Source organism: Pan troglodytes, chromosome 4 (genome assembly GCF_028858775.2).
Source record: "Pan troglodytes isolate AG18354 chromosome 4, NHGRI_mPanTro3-v2.0_pri, whole genome shotgun sequence".
NCBI classification, from domain to species: domain Eukaryota; kingdom Metazoa; phylum Chordata; class Mammalia; order Primates; family Hominidae; genus Pan; species Pan troglodytes.
In genome coordinates, this window is record NC_072402.2 from 48,859,966 (window position 1) to 48,884,287 (window position 24,322).

The 24,322-nt window shown below is 39.5% G+C and overlaps 1 protein-coding gene across 1 annotated transcript in view; it reads right to left on the reverse strand.

The window, feature by feature from the left end:
- NLN (neurolysin) overlaps positions 1-24,322 on the reverse strand; it is a 100,200-nt gene that overhangs the window by 44,483 nt on the left and 31,395 nt on the right. The window contains exons 2-4 of the mRNA XM_001163138.8: positions 21,323-21,582; positions 17,045-17,193; positions 2,586-2,693 (exon numbers count right to left, since the gene is read on the reverse strand). Coding sequence (XP_001163138.2) covers positions 2,586-2,693; positions 17,045-17,193; positions 21,323-21,582 — 517 coding nt within the window. The remainder of the gene's footprint in view (positions 1-2,585; positions 2,694-17,044; positions 17,194-21,322; positions 21,583-24,322) is intronic.

Sequence of the window (24,322 nt, forward strand, 5' to 3'; positions counted from 1 at the left end):
AGGCACGGTGGCCCACGCCTGTAATCCCAGCAATTTGGGAGGCTGAGGTGGGTGGATCATTTGAGGTCAAGAGTCCAAGACCAGCCTGGCCAACATGGTGAAAGCCAGTCTCTACTAAAAATACAAAAATTAGCTGGATGTGGTGGTGTGTGCTTATAATCCCAGCTACTCAGGAGGCTGAGGCAGGAGAATTGTTTGAAAAAAACAACTAATTTTTATCACCATCAATTGAGTAAGTTTCACTTTCATATGAAGATTGACTTTTGTGCCCAAACTCCAGGAAGTACTTCTGTAGAGATGTGCTTGATAAAACAGGTTTCTGCAGTCCACTATGTCATGTCCACGTGTATCTGTGTGTAGCACTTACAGAAAGGCAAGCCTGGTGGTGTCTTGGAAATTAGTTGTGAATTTGAAGAATAAATTTAGGAGGTACAGTAAACACAATATATTGCACATAGTACATACACAATAAATAGTTTCTGAGTGAATGAATAAATCTAGCAGTGCATTACCAATTAGCAAATTTCTAATCGTTTCCAATTCAAAATTTTAATTCAGTAATCAGCATCTGGTTATGAAGTAAACCAAGAGATAAGAGCTGAATAATTCATTCTATTGTTGCTTCGGGGAAAAGGTGATGTTTTAGTTTTATAGAGCTTTTGTAAAAAAAGATGATTTATAGACTCTAAGATTTGCATAAAAAGTATTAGGTGGGAGATCAAATGAAGCAATAAGAAGGAAACCACCAGAAAAAAAAAAGATACAATTTTATTAATCTGTCCCATTCTTCTAACAATGTTACATAATGAAATTTACTGCTTCTCAAAGTGTGGCCCTGGCTAGGAGCATCAGCATCACCAGGGAAGTTGTTAGAAACGCAAATTCTTGGGACCCCCACACTAAACCTACTAAAGTGCAAACTCTTAAAAGTCGAGTCCTATAATCAGAGTTTTAATAAGCCCTCCGTGTAATTTTGATGCACACTAAATTTGAGACTACTGACCTAACACACTGTTCAGTGGTGTTTTCCGATACTCTCCCTCAACCCCCTTTCTACCTCTGCCCCACTTTGTAGCGCCCATGTAGTTCACATAGGACCTGATCCTATCTGCAACTCTAGGTGTGTGACTTCTACACCAGTTGGGCCATCCTTCCACCCCCATTGCCCTCAGGACTGTTCAGATAACCCAGGCCTGGTATTCCATTGACCAAAAGGGAATTCAGGATTAACCACAGGATCCACTCTGGGCCATTAAGACATGAGGAGAGGTTTACTGGTGGCTTCTCTATGTCTTTCTGGATGGTGGAGTTTTTAGATTTATAGCCATTTTAGGAATGAAAGGAAGCCACCCTTTAGATAAAACTAACACTGAGGAAGACACAGTAGAGAAATAGAAAAATCAGTTGGCCAATGACTCTACTGTGCATCAGGATCAAACCAACCCATGCAGCTCACTGACCCCTCGACCTTCCAGTTATACAAGCAAATAAATCTCTCGTTTAAACAGGGTTTTGTTGGCTGCAACCAAACATATCTTAACTAATACAGTGTTCATGCTCCAAACAGAATTAAGAATTGACCAGGAAGACAAAGGGTCAGGTAAGTGAGATCAATCACATTTCTCCTCTAACTCAGTGAAGGAAGAGGATACAAGGTGATCAAGGGGCTTTACGTGGGAGAAAGGTACCCATATCTCAGTGGTGCCTGTGGTTATAGCTAACATGCTGACAACACTTGATTTGGATTTCTTCCAAACTTATTTCCAGTCCTGCTGGCTAGAAGAATGACCTGGAAATAAATCATGGAGTATATTTCCTTTCCAAGAAGAAAAAGGTTAATTCTGGAGCCAAGTTTATTTTTGAACCTGGAAGACTTGACTGGGATTAGACAAAAGAAAAAGTTTGAGAGGCATCTTTCAGCAGCTAATCTCTCATCTTTTAAGGGGCATGTGTTAAACATAGGATACTCCATTCCAAGGTGCTGGTTTTAAAACTCTCCATCGGTAAGGATTTTATAATCAGTGCCCCATCTCTGTATGACCAAGGGAGTGAAAAGACAAATCAACTACTAAGACCTGAGAACGGCTCTTAAAGAATGTAAAACAGGGTAGGGAAAATAAGCTTAACACACATGAAACAAATAAAACTTGTACAAGGTTAAAGAACAATTTTAAGTTATCAGTTGTTTGTCTGTCACCATGAGGTTAACAGGAGTTGTAGAATTTAAAACCACTAAATACAAAATACACTGTATTACAGGTTATTCTATTACAACCCATCTGTTTCCCTATTTTCTGTTTTTTGTTGCACAAATTGGGTATCCCTTATCCGAAATGCTTGGGGCTTGAAACGTTTCAGATTTTGGAGTTTTCTGGAGTTTGGAATATTCCCATTATTACCAGTAGAGCATGCCTAACCCACAAAACCTGAAATGCTCCAATGAGCATTTCCTCTGAGCATCATGTTGGCACCCAAAAGTTGCAGACTGTGGAGCATTTTGGATTTCTGGATTAGGGATGTTCAACCAGTATTTTGTTTTATTTATTCATTTTTTTTTCTGATAAGAAAAGGAAACATAAACTCACATTCTGTACTTGTTCAGGAAGATGGAGCCCATTTCTTTTCCCCATTTTAATTGACTTTTCCAAGTATCGTCTGGCCTCAGGTTTTATCTTCCCCAGATCACAGGTTTCCTGAAATTAAAGAGCATGAAAACCATTTCTGTTGAAACAGTGCATAGGTAAATTATAAACTATGAGGCCACAGCAAATTTATTCATCATCTCTGTTGGGTTATGAAGCACATAGGTGATTACGAGGCAGGCCCTATCGAAGACCTAATTTCTTTTATACTTTAGTGAGCTCCTGCTCATTTAAAACAGAAACATTAAATAAATAAAAAGCTAACTAGAATTTCCCTGCCTTGAATCAAAATCAGCAGTGCCTGTACCACTTGAAAGTGTGATAACAGAGCATTTGCGTAATCTAATTCTGAGCATTCTTTATGACTCAGTGGTCTTTTTCACAAAACATATTTCTTATCACAAATCATCTGGATTTAATTTTCTATCATTTGCTAACCTGGTTCCTACTTGAAAGGCAGGAATAGAAATAATGGGTAAATTCTACACAAATGCAGAGTGGGACTCTTTTGCCAATATACCAAACAGGGAGAGCTGGATAAAGCCCGAGCAAAAGCCTTCCAACACTTCAAAAATGCCTTACTGTCATTTGCCAAGAGAGATCAAGGGACTACAGCAAGCCGCATAGGAACAAGTATCTGGGGAAAATGAGTCAGCACTGCACAAAGAGGAGGAAAGCTGGACAGTAAATTTGAATCTATATGCAGCAGCACAAACAACACTCACTCAAAAGAACAGAGGGCCATGGAGGGGAATGGAAAATTCCCCCAGCCACAGCAAGGTAATAAAGACACCAGATGTTTCTCTAAAGCAGGTGGCAGAATACACATGGCACATCTGGATGGCTGGGTAGTTAGTGGTTCCTAAGAAGAAATGGACTCTGGACAGATTCAGCAGGTGTAATGGATTCAGTTTGGTTGAAAGCCAATGAGGGACTTGTTTCTAAAGCCTTATAGGCCTTCTATTGGTTAAAGATTCTCTCCATGACAGACCCAGGCTGTTCAACCCTGAGCATCCCTAATTTCCCAACTAATTAAATCTGTAAAAGGACTGTGTTTAGCTTAGAGACTGCATTTTAGATTGTTGGTGCTAGATCTGTGCTGCAATAATTCTGTAATTGTATATCTTTTGTTGCAGCAGGTAACAGAGTTGTATTTTAACTAAATACTACGTAATACAGCCATCTGTATCTCACTTTGCCTGCTAAAAAATTATTTTATTTTTTTGGAGACAGTCTTGCTGTGTCACCCAGGCTGGAGTGCAGTGGTGCGATTATCAGCTCACTGCAACCTCCGCCTCCCAGGTTCAAGCAATTCTCATGCCTCGGCCTCCCAGGTAGCTAGGATTACAGGCATGTGCCACCACGTCCAGCTAATTTTTGCATTTTTAGTAGAGACGGGGTTTTGCCATGTTGGCCAGGATGGTCTCAAACTCCTGGCCTCAAGTGATCCACCTGCCTCGGCCTCCCAAAGTGCTGGGATTGCAGGTTTGAGTGACCATGCCTGGCCAACAAATAATTTTATGTTACAGTACTAAGGCATTTGTTGTGCATATATTTACTCTGAGGTTATCCTCAGTGGAGGCAGAAAATAGCTAGGCTCCTTTTTCCACAGCAACCTCCCTTCGTATCCCTGGAGAATTTGTGCATGCTGGCATGACTGGAGTTGGAACCCTCCCTAGCTAGTATCAGTGCACAATGGGATGCTAGCAGCAGGTGCCTGCAAAGGGAGGAAACCCACAATGGCCAGGGAGATAACTGGGCTATGGGCTGGTTCCCTCAGGGGTGGCCAGCAGCTCCAATCACAGTGTTCCTGCGGATGTGATTAACTTGGGTTGATCTAGGCTGCCTTTAGTAGCGCCAGGAAGTCTGTCCTGTAGTGTGAAGCACAGCAACAGGAGTCTCTAGACAGTGCAATACTGCAAGCTGTAGAGCTGGGGAGAATCCAGGCTGTAGTTATGTGCAGGCGACTTGGGAGGAATCCCTGGTGAGAAGGGCCTGGCAAGAGCTGGGTAAGTTGTTAAGGACCCAGGCAAGCAGGCTAAGGTCCAGAGCAGAAGGCCATCCCAGCAAGGAAAGGAGCCAGCGAGAAGCTAAGGCTACAGGGGGACAGCCGTGTGTGTACTTGGGTTCCTGGGCCACATTTGGCCATGAGCTCAGGACACAGACTCATGACAAAGCCTCAACAGCTGAAGAATGCAGAATTCCTACCCTATGGCTATGCTTGATGAGGACGGGCTCTCATACTAGGTAGACTGCAACCTGCCATATCAGCATGTAGCAGGGCTGCTCTTTCAGAAAGCCTAAAATACATTCAGGATATGAACTCAAAACTCATAATCTATGTTAAAGTTAAAACTACTTATTCCCAAAATAAATGACACAGGTGCAAACAGGTAGAAGGATATTCTGAGAAAAATCAGCCCTGAATTAGGTCTAATTAAAATATGACTAATTAGGCTGGGAGTAGTGGCTCATGCCTGTAATCCCAGCATTGGGAGGCCGAATTGGGCGGATTACTTGAGGTGAGGGGTTCGAGACCAGCATGGCCAACAGAGCAAAACCCCGTCTCTACTAAAAATACAAAAATCAGCCGGGTGTGGTGGCATGTGTGTGTAATTCCAGCTACTTGGGAGGCTGAGGCAGGAGAATCACTTGAACCCGGGAAGTGGAAGCTGTAGTCAGCTGAGATCGTGCCACTGCATTCTGGCCCAGGTGATGGAGTAAAACTGTCTCAAAAAAAAAAAAAAAATATATATATATATATATATATATATATAATTTATATATGTATGACTAATTAACTGTAATGAAATCTTTAACTTACCACAAAAATGACACAACAGAAATCTGACTATTATAACCAGACACTCCTTGCTAGGCAGACACAGGTCTTGGGAAATCCCCAGAGTTCTCTGGTAGGAGTAAGGCACTTCTAAAATGTGCTACTTAAGCACATTCCTATCCCAGAGCTGATCATAGTAATATTCTCTTACAATCTCCAGGCAAGGTCAGAATTACTGCCCAAGGATTTTCTAAGAGGGAATCAGCCAACACTTCTAGACTGTCTTGCTGTAATTGCACCTTCCTTCCTAACAAAAATTTCTCCCCTTGAATCTCAGCCAGGCCATGGGCCTCTTTAGGTGAAGTTTTTCTGCTTAAAGAGTAGAGGGCTAAAGTTCTTAGAAGTGATTTTTAAATTTATATGATCTGACAGTATGGAACCTTATTTTAGTCTCTGTGGTGACAAGATTTAATTTTCCGCTAACTTCCTCCTGTAACAAAGAGTTTTAATATGAATGAGTATTCTCTCTCCCTGTCTGCATCTCTCTCACAAGTATGATTATATACTCATATTACAGACAAGAAAACTGAGGTTAAATGATTTTCCCAAGATCATATAGCTATCTAATGGTTAAAAACAGCAAAAAAAAAAAAAAAAAACTTTGAATTCTAGTTTAATGTTTTTCCCAATGTACCATACTACTATATTACCATCCTTAATCATTCTTTAAAATTTTATCGCAAAAATTGAGTTTATTATTATTATTATTATTTTTGAGACAGGGTCTCACTCTGTCACCTGGGCTGGAGTACAGTGGTGTGATCATGGCTCATTGCAGCCTTGAACTCCTAGGCTCAATAGATCTTCGCACCTCAGCCTCCCAAGTAGCTGGGATTACAGGCACATGCCACCACATCTGGCTAATTTTTGTATATTTTGTAGAGAAGGGGTTTAATCATGTTGCCCAGGCTGTTCTAAAACTCCTGAACTCAAGTGATCCACCTGCCTCGGCTTCCCAACCTGCTGGGATTACAGACATGAGCCACTGTGCCTGGCCAAATATTGAGTTTCTTAATTTCCCCCAAACCCTCCCCACCTTCTGTCTCATGACTTTGTCTTTTTCTTCACAAGAACTTTATATTTTCTGTTTCTAAAATATATAAATAAAAAATTATTCCAGTGGGATTTTCTGTATTATACAAAGGAGAAATTACAATGCCGTTAAAAGAACTATGGAGATTAAGACAGTATATTTCTCTGAATATCATTTAAAAAATGAATTCAGGGCTGGGCACAGTGGCTCACGCCTATAATCCCAACACTGTGGGAAGCTGAGGTGGGTGGATCAATTGAGCTCAGTTCACCAGCCTGGGAAACATGGCGAAACCTTGTCTCTACAACAACTAAAAAATACAAAACTTAGCTGGAGATGGTGGTGCGTGCTTGTAGTCTTAGCTACCTGGGAGGCTGAGGTGGGAGGATTGCTTGGGCCCAGGAGGCAGAGGTTACAGTGAGCCAAGATTGAGCTACTGCACTCCAGCCTGGGCAACAGAGTGAGAACCTGTTGCAGGAAAAAAAAAAAAAAAAAAAAATAGAATTCAGGGCTGGGTGTGGTGGCTTATGCCTGTAATCCCAGCAGTTTGGGAGGACAAGGCGGGAGGATCACTTGAGCCCAGGTGGTTCAGGCTGCAGTGAGCCGTGACTGTGCCACTGTATTCTGGCCAAGGTGACAGAGTGAGACCCTGCCTCATTTAAAAAAAAAAAAAAAAAAAAAGAATTAGGAACTTTGAATTTGCTAAGGAATTATAATAGGATAACAGAGTATAGCTGGGTCTGGTGGCATGTGCCTGTAGTCCCAGCTACTTGGGAGGCTGAGGTGGGAGAATCACTTGAGCCTGGGAGGCAAGGTTGAAGTCAGCTGAGATCACGTCACTACGGTCCAGCCTGGGTGACAGAGCCAGACCCTGTTTCTTAAAAAAAAAAAACCAAAAAACAAACAAACAAACAAACAAAAAAAACAAAACAAAAACCCCAAAACCAAAAAAACAAAAACCCAAACCAAAAAAATTAAACTAAAATAGAGAAATAACTAATTGTATTATATTTGTAATTTAGTTCTTCTGCTCCCTCTTGCCCCTGCCCCAGTCCATGACATTTACTATAAAGTTGCTATCTTACTACACGGTGAAGAGGATATTCTTAGGTAGTTGTCTGCACTCCTGGGCTAGGGGGATACAGCCAGCACTGCTTGCTGACTACTAATTCAATATGCCATCGCAAGATTCACTGTTTCTGTGTGAGCCACAGTGTAAGGTTGCTGAAGTGAGGCATCACACTGCATGAAGATACATTTTCACTGGGGCTAGTTCAGTTCAACACACATTTACATTTACTGAGCTCCTAATTATTCCTGGCACTAAGGAAACAAAAAGGAATATTCTTGAAGAGCTTTAAGTCACATGAAGGAAAAGAAAGACATATTAATAGATAACATCAATATCACACAGCATGTTAAAAAATAGGTAAGTACTTGGAAAAAAGAGGGGCACAAAAGAAGGGTGCCTAGCCAATGGGGAAACTAAGCCAAGGTAATTGATGCTTTATATCTGGATCCCTAGGCTTTTAAGACCCCAACAAAATTGTAAGTTTAGTAGTATTGATTATGACCAATGACTACACTTACATATTTCAAAAATCAAGAAGACATGGAAAATAAAAGGAATTAAATTGTAAATGAATTTGGGATATCTTTTTTTTTTTTTTTTTTTTTGGTTTTTGTCATTGTTTTAAGGTAGTGGTTCTTTTTAAACTTAATTTTAAATTTTTTATCTCTTTATTTATTTATTTTGAGACTGGGTTATGAGACTGGCTAATTTCTGTATTTTTGGTAGAGACGAGGTTTTGCCATGTTGCCCAGGCTGGTTTGGAACTTCTGGGCTTAGGCCACCCGCTCACCTTGGCCTCCCAAAGTGCTGGGATTTCAGGCATGAGCCACTATACCCGGTCGGTTCTGGTTCTTGTATTTTAATTTGGAGCTGGGTCTCCATGGCTGGTCAAGTAGGAGAGATTACATAATGTTTAAAATCATATACTTAATCTCATGACCTATTCATCTGCACTGTAACATTAAAGCTTTCCTATTTAAATCACTAATTGGCTAAGATGAATTGGCAAGATCAAAGCCTGCCGCTCTAAAAAAAATAAATAAACAATATTACAATAGATCACTGTACTTCTCAAATTTAGCTTGCATAATTCAGCCTCTATTTCATGAAAGAATTCCTCTTGTGCATTTATTCCTTAGCAGGCCACTGGAATAGAATATGCCTGATTGTTTTGACATGAAGACACTGTATATTTTTCTCGCCAAAATGGCTGGAAAGAGTAGGTATGAAATCTTCTTGGAGGTTTGTTGGCTTTTAAAAGCCAACAATTGAGAAGCCCTTGTCAGAACTGGGAAATACTAATACCTGCAGCCATAATTGCTGGCTTCTGACACTTGGCCATTTTTTTTAGCTTAAAAGGATGGGGAAGTCCTTGTTTTCACTGCTTTTTCTCTTTTTTTTTCTTAGTGGAATTAAGGATACATTTAATATATGTTAAATTTTTATGTGTAACCTGATATCTGCAAATGGATATAACTATATATATGTAGTGAGGACAAATTAAATCCACCCTTCAACTTATAAAATAGGACATTAATAATACCGTTGGATTTACTTATGCAACAGGTAACCTGGGCAAAAAATAACTACTCTCTTGAATTTTGTGACATTTTTTCCAGTTTTACCACTTATATATTGTACAGTTTTGCTTCTTTTTGAGCTTTATAAAGTATCATATTGTATGCAGTATTCTGCAGTTTCTTTCCTTCACTTTTACTAAGATTCAACTATATTGTTCCATGTTGTTATACTTATTTATTTTAATGCTATAAAATATTCCATTGCATAAATGTGCCACAATTTATAGATCCATTTTCTTGCTGATGGGAATCTGGGTTGCTATGAACACTTGTTCAATATTACCTTGCACAAATGCAAAGGTATCTCTAGGTAAATACTGAGGTGGGAGTGGGAGGATGTGCTAGGTTGTGGAGAATGTAAGCTCCAACTTTCTAATACTAAGTTTTTCTCCAACTTGGTGATGAATCAGTTATACTCTTAGAAGCAGTGCACAAACATTCTTGTTGATCCATATCCACAAAGATAACTTGGCATTGTTGGTTTTCTTAATCTTTGCCAATCTTCTGAGTGAAGAATGGTAACTTATTATGGTCTTCATTTGCATTTCTCTGATTACTAATAAAGTTGAACATCTTTTCATACATTTGATTGCTATGTACGTTTCTGTTGAAATATTTCTTCATATCATTTGCCCATTTTTCTACTGGGATGTTTCTTTGTTATTGACTGTAGTAGTTCTTTATATATCCTAGAATGCATCACTGGTTTCATGTTTTGTAAAGTTATTTTCTCAGTATTTGAACTCTTTTCACTTTTCCTTATGAATAGAAGTTATATTAACATAGTCAAGTTTATTAGCCTTATATTTCATAGTTAGCAGTTTTTGCATCTTAATAAATATATCCCTGCCCAGATATCATAAAGATATCTTCCTGTACAGACATCTAGAAGCTTTAAGCTCTAGTCTTTTATGACTTTAATCCATCAGGAATTGCTTTTCAGTTGGTTGTCAGGAAGACATTCAATTTTATTTTATTTTTCCAAATGGGTAACTTATGTCCCAGCAATTACTGAAGGCCTATTTTCTGGATCTGCCACTAACTGGTTTCTCACTTTAGTTTGATGAACATTTACTGAATGCTTGCTTTTTATCAGGCACTCCGCCAGAGGTGCAAAATGGAATCAAACATGATACCTCCCTCCCTTGAAGGGTTTAACAAACAGTCTACATGGTTTTTGGCAAGCACTTACCCACTAGTGATGTGGCTCTTGGAAAGTTATTGTTTCTGAGCTTCAGTTTCTCCACTTATATTATAAAAAAGCCTACCTCATAAGATTGGAATCAAGGTTATATGAGTCATATTGCTACACAAATGTAAGGCAGTCTTAGTAGTCATACACTGGGAGGGAGAGGACCACAACACACTGGTTAGTCTTATCCTCTACTGTAATTTCTTCCATCCATTTAGTCAACAAATTATTTGTTTTGAAGGTTTTAAAAAAATTTTTTGTGGGTATATGGTAGGTGTATACATTTATGGGGCACATGAAATGTTTTGAGACAGGCAAGCAATATGTAATAATCACATTACAGAGAATGGGGTATCCCTTCCCTCAAGCATTTATCTTTTGTGTTACAAACAATCCAGTTATACTTTGTTATTTCCAAATGTACAATTAAGTCATTATTGACTACAGTCACCCTGTTGTGCTATCAAGTAGCAGGTCTTATTCATTCTATTGTTTTTCCTTTTGGTTCCCATTAACCATCCCCACCTCCTCCCCTATTTTGAAGGTTTTGAAACATGACTGCCAATTAAATGATACTCCCCAGACTGAGATGTGGTGTCCCTTGAATCTGGGCAGAATGCAGTGACTTGTCAACCAATATGGTATGGCAGAAGTGATGTCATGTGACTTCCGTGACAGCACATAAGTGCAAAGTAGCTTCTATGTGCCTTGCCGGAACACTCATGTTGGAGCACTGAGTCTCATGAAAGAAGTCCTACCATCCTGATACCACCACACTGTAAGGAAGCCCAAATTAACCCACACAAATGAACCACATGGAGATGCTCTGCGCTATGGACTGAACTGCGCCCTTTCAAGTTCTTTTATAGAAGCCCTATCCCCAATGTGGCTGTATTTGTAAATAGGCTTTTGGCAGGTAATTAAGGTTAAATGAGGTCAGAAGGGCAGTTCTTAATCTGACAGGATTGTGGCCTTTTAGGAAGAGAAGGAGAGTTCTCCCTGTCTCTCTCCCCTCGCCTTCCTGTCCCCCACCTCCCAACCTGTGCCATGTGCACACACTGAGGAAAGGCCAGCAGGGAAGGGAAGGGGCCATTTGCAAGCCAGGAAGAGGGCTCTCACCAGAACCCAACCATGCTGGCACACTGATCTCGGACTTGCAGCCTCTACAACTGTGAAAAAGTTAATTTCTGTCATTTAAAGGATTCAGTCTATGGTATTTTGTTATGGCAGCCCAGTCTAACTAAGACACTGATATCATTTGGCTGTGGCCCAACCAAATCTCATCTTGAATTGTAATCTGAATTTTAATCCCCATGTATTGAGGGACGGACATGGTAGGAGGTGATTGGATCATGTGGTCAGTTTCCCCCATGCTGTTCTCATGATGGTGAGTGAGTTCTCACAAGATCTGGTTGTTTTATAAGTGTCTAATGCTTCCCCTAAGCTCACTCTCTCTCCTGCTACCATGTAAGATGTACCTTGCTTCCTTCTGCCATGATTGTAAGTTCCTAAGGCCTCCCACCCAGAGGAATTGTGAGTCAATTAAACCTCTTTCTTTATAAATTACCTAGTCTCAGGTATTCTTTATAGCAGTGTGAGAATGGACTGATACAGAGAATTGGTACTAGGATAGTAGGGTACTGCTATAAAGACAAACTGAAAATGTAGAAGCGACTTTGAAACTGGGTCAAGGGCAGAGGTTGGAACAGTTTGGAGGGCTCAGAAGAAGAGAGAAAGATGTGGGAAAGTTTGGAACTTCCTAGACTTATTGAATGGTTGTGACCAAAAATGCTGATAATGATATGGACAATGAAGTCCAGGCTGAGGTGGTCTCAGATGAAGATGAGGAACTTATTGGAAACTGGAGTAAAGGTCACCCATGCTATGCTTTACCAAAGATACTGGGCACTTTGCACCTGCCCTAGAGATTTGTGGAACTTTGAACTTGAGAGAGATGATTTAGGGTATCTGGCAGAAGAAATTTCTAAGCAAAGTATTCAAGAGGTGGCCTGGGTGCTCCTAACAGCATACAGCCATGTGTGTACACAAAGAGATGGTTTGAAATCGGGACTTATGTTTAAACGAAAGACAGAGCATAAACATTTGAAAAATTTGCAGCCTGACCATGGGGTAGAAAAGAAAAACCCATTTTCTGGGGAGAAGTTCAAGCCAGCTGTAGAAATTTGCATAAGTAACAAGAGCCAAATGTTAGTGCCCAAGACAATGGGGAAAATGTCCCCAGGGCATGTCAGAGGTCTTCACAACAGCCCCTCCCATCACAGGCCTGGAGGCCTAGGAGAAAAAAAATGGTTTTGTGCTCCCCCCTCCTCCCCCTGCTCTCTGCAGCCTCAGGACATAGTGCCCTGCATCCCAGTTGCTCCAGCTCCAGCTGGGCTAAAAGGGGCCAAGGTACAGCTCAGGCCATTGCTTCACAGGACGCAAGCCCCAAGCCTTGGTGGTTTCCACATGGTATTGGGCCTGTAGGTGTGCAGAAGACAAAAACTGAGCTTTGTGAACCTCCTAGATTTCAGAGGATGTATGGAAATGCCTGGATATCCAGGCAGAAGTCTGCTGCAGGGGCAGAGACCTCACAGAGAACCTCTGTTAGGGCAGTGGGGAAGGGAAATGTGACACAGGAGCCCCCAAACAGAGTCCCCACTAGGGCACTGCCTAGTGGAGTTGTGAGAAGGGGGCTACTGCCCTCCAGACTCCAGAATGGTAGATCCACATGACAGCTTGCACCCTGCACCTGAAAAAGCTGCAGGCAACATCAGCCTGTGAAAGCAGCTACAGGGGTTGTAACCTGAGAACCACAGAGGCAGAGCCACCCAAGGCCATGGGGGCCCACCCCTTGGATCAGTGCGCCCTGGATGTGAGACATGGAGTCAAAGGAGATTTTGGAGTTTTAAGATTTAATGACTGCCTGGCCAGGTTTTGGACTTGCATAGGGCCTGTGGCCCCTTTGTTTTGGCCAATTTCTCCCATTTGGAATGTGAACATTTACCCAACGCCTGTACCCACACTGTGTCTTAGAAGTAACTAACTTGTCTTTGATTTTACAGACTCATAGGCAGAAGAGACTTGCCTTGTCTCAGAGGAAACTTTGGACTTGGACTTTTGAGTTAATGCTGGAATGAATTAAGACTATGGGGGACTGTTGGGGAGGCATGATTGGTTTTGAAATGTGAAAAGGACATGAGATTTGTGAGGGGCTGGGGGTGTGATGAAAGTTTGGCTGTGTCCCTACCCAAATCTCATGTCAAATTGTAATCCAAATTGTAATTTCCGCATGTCAAAGGAGGGAGCTGGTGGGAAGTGAATGGATCATGGGGTGGTTTCCCCCATGCTGTTCTCGTGATGGTGAGTGAGTTCTTACAAGATCTGATTGTTTGATAAGTGTCTAGTGCTTCCCCTGTGCTCTCTCTCCTGACACCAAGTAAGACACGCCTTGCTTCCCCTTTACCTTATGCCATGACTGTTAAGTTCCTAAGGCCTCCCAGCCATGTGGAACTGTGAGTCAATTAAACCTCTTTCTTTATAAATTACCCAGTCTCAGGTACTCTTTATAGCAGTGTGAAAATGGACAAATACAGACACCTTGAGACTACATGAATAAAGACAGATGCCTGATTAGTTCCTACCTGCTTCAACCCAAGCCACCACTGCCTGAAACCACATGTCAGACCCCAAGTCAGAACTGTCCAACTAATTCCTTTCTGAATTCTTGATCCATAGAAACTGTGAGAGAAAAGAAAATGACGGTTGCTATTTCAGGCCACTAAGGTTTGGGGTAATATGTTATGCATCAATAGATAACTGGAGCCCATATTGCATGAAGAATTATGAAAAGTAATTTCACTTTTCTATGTATTAATTTTAAGTGGAAAATAAAAAGAGCTAAAATAACATTTTATATCCAATTGGGATAATATATTTGATTATTACATATATTATTGGTGTCTTGGGAATATTATTCAGAGCATCCTAATTTTAGCAGGCCTGAAATTGCTGACATCATATAAATTTAAGATCCTATTTATCCAGCTTAATGAGGCCTTTATGTGTGGATTTTTTTTTTTTTCTTTCTGAGACATGGTCTCACTCTGTGACTCAGGCTGGAGTACAGTGGCACAACCACTGCTCAGTGCAGTCTCAACCTCCTGGGCACAAGCAATCCTCCCACCTCAGCCTCCCGAGTAGCTGGGACTACAGGCACTCACCACCATGCTCAGCTAATTATTCTATTTTTAATTAATTAATTAATTTTTTATTTTTTTGAGATGAAGTTTTGCTCTTGTTGCCCAGGCTGGAGCCCAATGGCACAGTCTCGACTCACTGCAACCTCCACCTCCCGGGTTCAAGCAATTCTCATGCCTCAGCCTCCTGAGTAGCTGGGATTACAGGCGCCTGCCACCACACCTGGCTAATTTTTGTATATTTAGTAGAGACGGGGTTTCACCATGTTGACCAGGCTGGTCTTGAACTTCTGACCTCCTGTGATCCACCCGCCTTGGCCTCCCAAAGTGCTGGGATTACAGGCGTGAGCCATCACACCTGGCCACTATTTTTTATTTTTGTAGAGATGGGTTTTTGCCGTATTGCCCAAGCTGGTCTTGAACTCCCGAGCTCAAGTGATCTGCCTGCCTCAGCCTCACAAAGTGCTGGGATTACAGGCATGAGCCACCATGCCCAGCCATTAATGAAGGCTTTATATGCTATATCATGGCTATCCTATTTAACTTACAGTATCACAGAGAAAATAAATAAAATATTTGGATATCTGATTTTGCCCTTTAGGTACGAATGGGATAAGTTTTACCATTTATTAAAGTGTCCAACTCCAGCAGAGAACTAATACTGGTAATTCTAGGTTTTAAAAAAAGTTGCCTAAATAAACATAACCATTTGTCATGGAAGATGTTTAAAGGTAGGTAAATTCACCTAATGACCTTCAATGCAAAAACAAACACAATAGTTATTTTTTATTATCCTGAGGTAGAGTTAGCAAATGTAGAAGCCCCTAAAAAATGTTCACACAATAAAAATTATAGAAACCAGAATTACAGAACCAAATCTGAAATTACCTTAAATTGTTAAAATAAAGGCCCGAAATGAACCAGCTCAAATAAAGACACAAATCTGATGAACGCATTGGTGTCTATCAGGTCACTATAGTGTGCCAGTCTATTCTAGAGTCAGCAATTTGTTCCCAAGTTTAGTGGGATCAATCCCAAAACTATAGAAAATTTATGTTATTTTAATTTTTGAGAAGGAGCCTCACTCTGTTGCCCAGGCTGGAGTGCAGTGGCATGATCTCAGCTCACTGCAACCTCTGCCTCCTGGGTTCAAGTGATTCTCCTGCCTCAGCCTCCTGAGTAGCTGGGAATACAGGTGCTTGCCACCATGCCTGGCTAATTTTTGTATTTTTAGTAGAAATGGAGTTTCACCATGTTGGCCAGGCTGGTCTCAAATACACAAAATTTAAAAGTACTCTATGACAAAGAAATCTAAAGTGACAAACCTTTCATATCTTGATAACATTCATAAGAATCACAGAATGTGAAATAAAAACAAAAACGTTATTCCAAATAAGAACTTAGAAATCATGATGAAAATAGGATTAATCAAAGGAAACTAGAAATTCTAGGAAAAATTCCAAATTACATAAAAAAAATAGAACAACAAAGAAATGTAATTTGGGGATGAAATAAAATGAGGAGACTATAAAGACCATGATTCAAATCACATCGAATAACTGTGGTCAAAAGGAGCAAGAAGAACAATTTAGCTAATGAAGAATAATCATAAAGTTATTTTCATAAGTTACTTTCACCATGAAGTTTATAGACCAAATGTGAATTATTATGAACTATATGATTATCAATTATAGGATGAAAAATGCTTGTCTGATATGAGAAAATAGGATATACATCTTACATGTCTAAATCTTGATGACACATTGTATAATGAGTTACAAATTAAAATGCTATTTAATTTAAAATATTAAATATTCCAACTCTTGTCACGGTCTGCTAAAAAGGAAAAAAAATTAGGATTCTGCAGAAAGAAACATGCAAAATTAAACCAAAAAAAAGCCTGGAATTTTAAAACTGTTTTTTTTCCCCAAAAAAATTGCTGAAGTGTCATGAAAATAAAAATTGAAAGCTGCTAGGAGGCAAATCAACATTGGTAAAAAGATCAAAAACACCTGGACAGACCCACCTAGAACATTTATTATCCATAATTTCCCCAAGTCTTGAAAAATGTAAGGATGACAGACAGGAATGACTCCGGCATACAGCATCAACAGGATGTCATCAATATTATGGTTCCAAAACCACGAGATATTTACAGATAAACAACTTGATTCCATTTGCTTCTAATTGATTTGGTCTAAGATAACCCTTACATGTAACCATCAAGTTCATAATGTTATTAAAAAGCCTTAACTTTACAGATGTTCACTCTTCTACATTTGGTCTTTAAGTGAATGGAATTAGCAGCTCAACATAACCTCAACGATATAATTAACATTATGTAGTACTACATAATGCCCATTATGGTATTATAATCATTGGAAACAAAAGCTAAGAAAATCCAGTCAGTATGTTTTATTTATGACCGAATGTTCTTTTTTGTTGTAGAGTTTTCCCCTCTTTAAAGGGATTTATAACACCACTTACCTGTAAACGAACAATTCTCTCAAATATATCTCCTCTCATGCTCATCTCAATATCAAAACGAGAAAGTCTTTTGTCTGCTTCTGTACTTGCTGCTCGTACTTCTTTGTCAGAGGATACATGCTGGGGAAAGTCTAGCATGGTCCTTTCCACTGCAGATGGAGAAAAAAAACTATCACCACACAACAGGACTTGTCAAATCAGTATTAAGCCAAATACCTCATACCCAGATGAATGATCATGCCAATAAAAGTTTGTTTTATTTTATGCTTTTTGTAAAGCCTCCTAAGGCTACCAAGAAAAAGCATCTAATATAGGATTTGGCTGTTCCAGCTGGCATCATTATGAATGGTAAGGATGTGAGCTGAGCACTTACCAAAGTATACTGGGGTACAATTTTTTTTTTTTTTGAGACAGGGTCTTGCTTTGTCGCCCAGGCTGGAGTGCAGTGGTGCAATCACAGCTCACTACAGCCTCAACCTCCCAGGCTCAAGCAATCCTCCTGCCTCAGCACCCCCCTTCCCCAACACCACTGAGTATCTGGGACCACAGGCATGCACCACCACACTCAGCTAATTTTTATATTTTTTTGTAGAGCTGGAGTTTTGCCATATTTCCCAGGCTGGTCTCAAACTCCTGGGCTAAAGTGATCCTCCCACCTCAGCCTCCTAAAGTATTAGGATTACAGGCATGAATCACTGCATCTGGCCTGAAGGTGTAATTTATCAACTGGCAATGCAGGAAGAGAAAGACACAGTTCCTATACTGAGGCATCTTAGGATCTGGGATGGGAAAAGGGTACATAAAAAGATAAAGACTCCAAAGAAAATCTAATCAAAGCAACGGACCCTACCCCAAATGCACACATACATAAAAACATTCAAAATTCCAGATAATTTCAAAGGATTCCCAGAAATCTAAGTGGACACATCCAACAAGTAGCCAGACATTGGAGACAGTCCGTTAAATAATAATGATAATTTAGTTTGGTTTAATCTTCACATATTAAAGGTGGTTCTTGGGTTTTTCATCAATTTGTATTTTGACTTTAATTGGGTAAAAATCTCTGATGTCAGTGAAATAACCAATACTATAGAACAAAAATAAGTATGGTTTATAGTGATAGTTGTGTTATGCTGTGAAAATAAGTAAATTTTTATTTGATTAACTTCAGTATTGTGAAGGTATTATAAACAGTAAAATTTCCATATGATACATAGTAGACAGTAGAGCTATCCTTTATACAGCAAGAAATTATACAGTTAAACACTCGTATCAGTCCTCCTAAAACATTGTTACAAATAAAGCTATTAGAAATACCTGCCACAAATATCAGAATAAATCCATAAGGTATATTTTTGAAATATCAAATTATGAAATTATGCTTTTAGGATTTAATATATAATTTTATGTCTGTCGGTTAAGGAAAGAATGGAATAGAAAATTTTGAAATTTAATACAGCACTTATTTAAGTGATACTGGTTAACTACATGGTTGCAATATGTTTACTTTTAAAAATTAGCTATAAAACGGTGGCTCACGCCCATAATCCCAGCATTCTGGGAGGTTGAGGCGGGTGGATCATCTGAGGTCAGGAGTTTGAGACCAGCCTGGCCAACATGGTGAAATCCTGTCTCTACTAAAAGTACAAAATTAGCTGAGCATGGTGGTGCATGCCTGTAATCCCAGCTACTCAGGAGGCTGAGGCAGGAGAATTGATTGAACCCGGGAGGCGGAGGTTGCAGTGAGCCAAGATTACACGACTGCACTCCAACCTGGGCAACAAGAGTGAAACTCCATCTCAAAAAAAAAAAATAATAATAATAAAATAAAATAAATTAGCTATGAAATATATCAAGAAGGAATAAAAATTGCTCATAAACTTATATAAGCAACATCAAATGCAGGAGCCTAAAATTAGAAACATTCTTAAACAAACAAAGGTGCTGAAAGCCATTTCCTTCCTTACTTTGCCACAAAGACCTGGAACCAGATTTATGCTCTCACTGCCAAACCATAGACAATGCTGATGCCCAGTGCCTGACACTAGACAAACAAGGTTTCAACAGCTACTGTGAGAGGCATAATGGACTCAGAGAATATGCCCAGATAAGAGAAAGTTAGTTTTTAAGAAATCTATTCCTAAACTCAAAAATTTTGATAATTAACCCACAAAAATAAATTTATAGAGGAGCAAGAACAAACATCACAAACTTGAAAGTATGCTGAAAAGATCTACTATTGAGAGAAAAACAATTTAAAGTAATTATTTTATAAAGATTTTGTTTGAGCCAGCCATGGTGGCTCACATCTGTAAGCCCAGTGCTTTGGGAGGCCAAGGCAGAAGGATCACTTGAGACAAGGAGTGGGCAACATACATGAGACCAGCCTGGGCAACATAGTGAGATCCCATCTCCACACAAAATGTAAAAATTAGCTGGGCAAGGTGGCACATGCCTGCAGTCCCAGCTACTCAGGAAGCTGAGGCAGAAAGATCTCTTGAACCCAAGAGTTCGAGGCTGCGGTGAGCTAGGATTGTGCCATAGCACTCCAGCCTGGGTGACAGAGTGAGACTTTGTCTCAAATGCCTAAGTTATGGGTTGGTATACCATCTTCGCCACAAGTGACTGAAGAAGTGAGCACCTGAACCGAGGACAAACCACATCCAGGATGGTACACGCACATGAAGTTGCCAGCTAGAAAAGCTCTACTGAATAGGGACTAACTCTATCCCTTTGACTTTGGCTAATGAAGACAACCAGATCATTTTATTCACGAGTTTAAATTCAAGACATGTAATAAGATTGAGAAGCCATTAATGAAAGCGAAGCAGTTGGTAGTAGGAGCAGAAACTGAAACAAATGCTGAGATAAGAGAAAATAGCCAACAAACGCTGAGATAAGAGAAAATAGCCAAGTCCTTTTTACAGTGAAACATAGAGTAGAGAACTCTTGGTGATGAAGGGATAGCGGGGGCAAGGAGATGACCAGGTCACTAGGGCTATGCTGGATTCTGATGATCTTTCAAATTCCAAAATGCCCACGAATGTTTACAATATCCAGTTCTGCAGCTATCTTATATTCTTGTATGAAGCCTGGATACACAGCCAAAGTTGTCTGTCATAATTATTCTACAAAGTATGTCCAACCCTTAGAGGTAACCAAAGGGAATCTTCACTCCTTATAACTTGAAGGGTCTAATATGTTATAAAAATAATGTATGTAAGGGCAGAAAATACAGAAAATAGAGAAATACATAAAGAGGGAAGTAAAAATTAGCTATAAACCCATCACTTGATATATTAAACATTCTGATGATTAATCTTATGTGTTAACTTGGAGGGTGTTTTTGATGATATTAACGTTAGAGTGATGAGCCTGAAGTAAAGCAGACTGCCCTCTATAATGTGCTAGCCAACATCCAATCAGTTTAGGGCCTAAAAGACTCCCTGAACAAGGGAGAATCCTCCTGCAGTCTCCAGACTTCTGCACTACTGGCTCTTCTGGGCCTCTAGGCTACTGGCCTTCGGACTGGAGCTGGAACATCAGCTCTCTTGGGTCTCAAGCCTACCAGTCCCCACTGAGATTCTGGACTTTCCAGACTCCTTAATCATGTAAGCCAATTCCCTATAATCAATCTATCAATCACTCTCTCCCCACAAATATATATGTTTATATATATATATATACTTACACACACACACACACACACACACACACACCCTATAGGTTCAATTTCTCTAGAGAATCCTAACAAAACCATTGATAAAATTTATTTTCTTCCAGTTCTTCTGTGTCCTTTTCCCCATGTCATTGAATACTGCTTGTAATCCATGATTTTAATGGTTATACAGCATTACAGAGGATGGATGTTTCATAATTTATTTATCTAATCTATTAGTTGACATTTGGGAATTGTTTCTAAGCCTATGATATGACAAGAATACCTATTTATACATAAATTGATACATGAATTTTCCATATATATGATTATTTTCTTAGAATAAATGTCTAGGTGTGGAATTAATGAGCAAGGGTATGAATGTCTTAAAAGTTCTGACACATTGTCAAAATGCTCTCCAGAGAGCAGTGTAATCAGAGTGTACATTTTATAGCACCTTTGCCAACATAAACAATTTTAAAATCTTAGATAATTCTAAGCAATTAATTATAATGTAAAAATCAATGCTTGTAAAACTGGAAAACTGAAAGACAGAAAGCATGAAATGATTTAAGATGTCCACAAAGTGAAACACTGATATGCTTCTGCATCTGACCCACCTATATACTTTACTTCTACATCTGCCAGTGCCTGCAGACAGTTCTCGTAAGTTACTTCCTCAATACCGAGCATTCCAACAGCATCGTACACCTGTTTGGTCTGCACAATGAGCTCCTCAGTTCTTGTTTTAATTTGCTCTGGTGAAAGATCCCATCTTAAAACATTTCTGCCAGCCACAGTATAGGAAGACATTGCCTGAAGAGGAGACATCACTTCTCTTCCTAACGTCATTCTGAGTAAAATCCTGGAACCACCAACTCTAAAAAGAATCAGAAAAAGAATAAGAATTAGGGATTTCTGTTGGTCCAAAGTCAACATATGAATGTGCATTATAAAATTAAATTTTAAATTAAAAAGAACCTTTTTAAAAAAACAAGCAAATACTCTCAGGTGAACACATACGCACAAAACTAAGTGCCCCTGTATTTCCTATTTTTCTTGCATAATTACATAGTTTTAATGAAATTTGTATAATTCAAACACTGAATTGTTTGTGTAATTAAATCATATAGATAAATAAAGTCAGGTGTTGGAGCTATAATAATTCTCCTTTATAAATTAAATCAGTAATCTTCCCTCCCTCTTTTTTTAAGACAGGGTCTCATTCTGTTGCCCACGCTGGAGTGCAGTGATGTGATCATAGCTCATTGCAGCCTTGACGTCATGGACTCAAGTGTTTCTCCCACCCCAACCTCCCAAGTAGCTGAAACTACAGGGGACATACCACCATGCCGAGCTAATTTTTAAAAATTATTTGTAGAGATGAGGTCTCCCCATATTGCCCAGGCTGGTCTTGAACTCCTGAGCTCAAGCAATCCTCCTGCCTTGGCCTCACAAAGTACTGGGATTACAGGTGTGAGCCACTGCACCCGGCCAGTATCTTTTTTATTTTAATATTTTTCCAATGCTAACTTCCACCTACTATGTACATAGACTCGAAAAAACCTTGCAAGTTTAGCAAGGAAACATTTAAAAACTTCTCTTCTTATACTGAACACCAATTTTTTTTTAACCAAAATTTCATGTAAATTAAGAATGACAACTTGAATTTAAGACTTGGAAAATAAACTCTGGGATAGCTATGCCATTATCCTAAAAGAAAAAAAGAAAAAAGAAATTGTTAAGAATAATACCAGTCTTTACTCCCTTAAAACATTCAAACTAGTAATACTGATGCCATGTTTCTCTCTCTGTCTATATACATATGCATATATATACATATATATAAGTACATAAAATTTTAGGGCTTACAAATAAAAATGTTATATTTAGTAGCTAACATTTATTGTCTGTTCAGGCATGGTTCAAAATACTTCCCATGTAGTAACTCACTCAGTCCTCCAACAACCCTCTAAGTTATATACTGTGGTTAGTCTCATTTTACTGAAGAGAAAACTAAAACACAGAGAAGTTAAGTAACTTGCCTAAAGCCACACAGCTAGTTGTAGGGTCACAGGTAGGATTAAAAGCTAGGCAGTATGGATCCAGAACCCATACTCTTAACCACTATGCTAAGCTTCATTTCTATTATCTTACAGGACCCCAAAACAACCTTATAAGGTAGGTAGGGCATTACTGTATTCTCTTCTAATAAAGCAATTGAAGCCTCAGAAAGACTAAGTGACTTGTTTAAAGTCATTCACCCAGCTAATATTTATGAGCATGTACTGTATCTAGTTATGTGACAGGCAATGTGGATAAATGGCAAATTGTCTTAGACCCTGACATTCTAATACAGTAGAAAGGACAAATGGATAAATATGCAATTATACTACACTGAGATGAGTGTTATGACAAGTGTAAGCAGAGAGAACTCCAAACGAAGGGAACCCCATTCTGGTCTTGGGGCAGGGGGCATGTGTCAAGAAAGATTTTCTAGAAAGAGCAACTAGCAAACCAACATTTGAACAATGTGTAGGAATTATCCAAAGGTAATGCCATAAGGGGAGAGAAGGCTGAAAAGGTAAGTAAGGTCATTTAGCAAATGAAGAGCCTTGGGAATCATCAGAACATCCAACCTTGGCCAGGCACCGTGGCTCATGCCTATAATCCCAACATTTTGAGAGGGTGAGGCAGGCAGATTGCTTAAGGTCCAGGGTTCGAGACCAGCCTGGGCAAAATAGTGAAACATTGTCTCTACGAAACATTAAAACAACAACGACAACAACAAAAAACTCCCCCAAACATCCAATCTTATTCTGAAGGCAATTCGAGAGCCATAGAAAGGTTTTAATCAGGTGAGAGATACTAGATTTGTGTTTTAGAGAAATCACTCAAATTATAATGAGTTGGAAGGTTTGTAAAAGAGATCATTCAAGAGAGAAGTTGTTCTTAGAGCTATTGGGGCTCATGATTTAAGTATATAAAACTAGGAAATAGGAGGAATGGGAATGATTTAAAATATATTCAGGAGTTTGACTCAAAAGGACTTGGTACTGAATGGATGGAGGCGGTGGAGGTGAGAGAGTCAAGAGAGTCAAGGGAAAGGAGGCTTTTTGGGGGAAAAAAGAGAAACTCGATTTTGGACATGCCAAGTTTGAAGTGGCTACAGAACATGTAAGAGGAATTAATATTAAGTGGTAATTGTACTTATAGGAGTACTCAAGGGAGTTTGCAGAGTGAGAAGAGAAAAGCATTGGGGCCCTAACTCTAATATGATCACTGAGGGAGAAGGAATATTAGGCCAAGATGGGTTCTAGGAACTTGTGACAAGCAAGCAGTGAAAACAACAGCAAAAGTACAGATGTTGAGAAAAACTGAAAAGTCTTTGTTGAATACAGCAGCAGAATTCCATTCATGACTCTGGCAAAACCAGTGCCAGGGGAGCAGCAGGGGTACAGGTCAGACTACTATGATGGAGGAATAAGGAAGAGGTGAAGAACTGGAGAGAGTGTGCACCTAGGCAATTCTCTGTGGATCTGGCCGTGGAAATAAGGGCTAACGCAGTGTAGCTAAAAGAGGCTGAGGCACAGAATAGATACATTTTTCACATAGGAGAG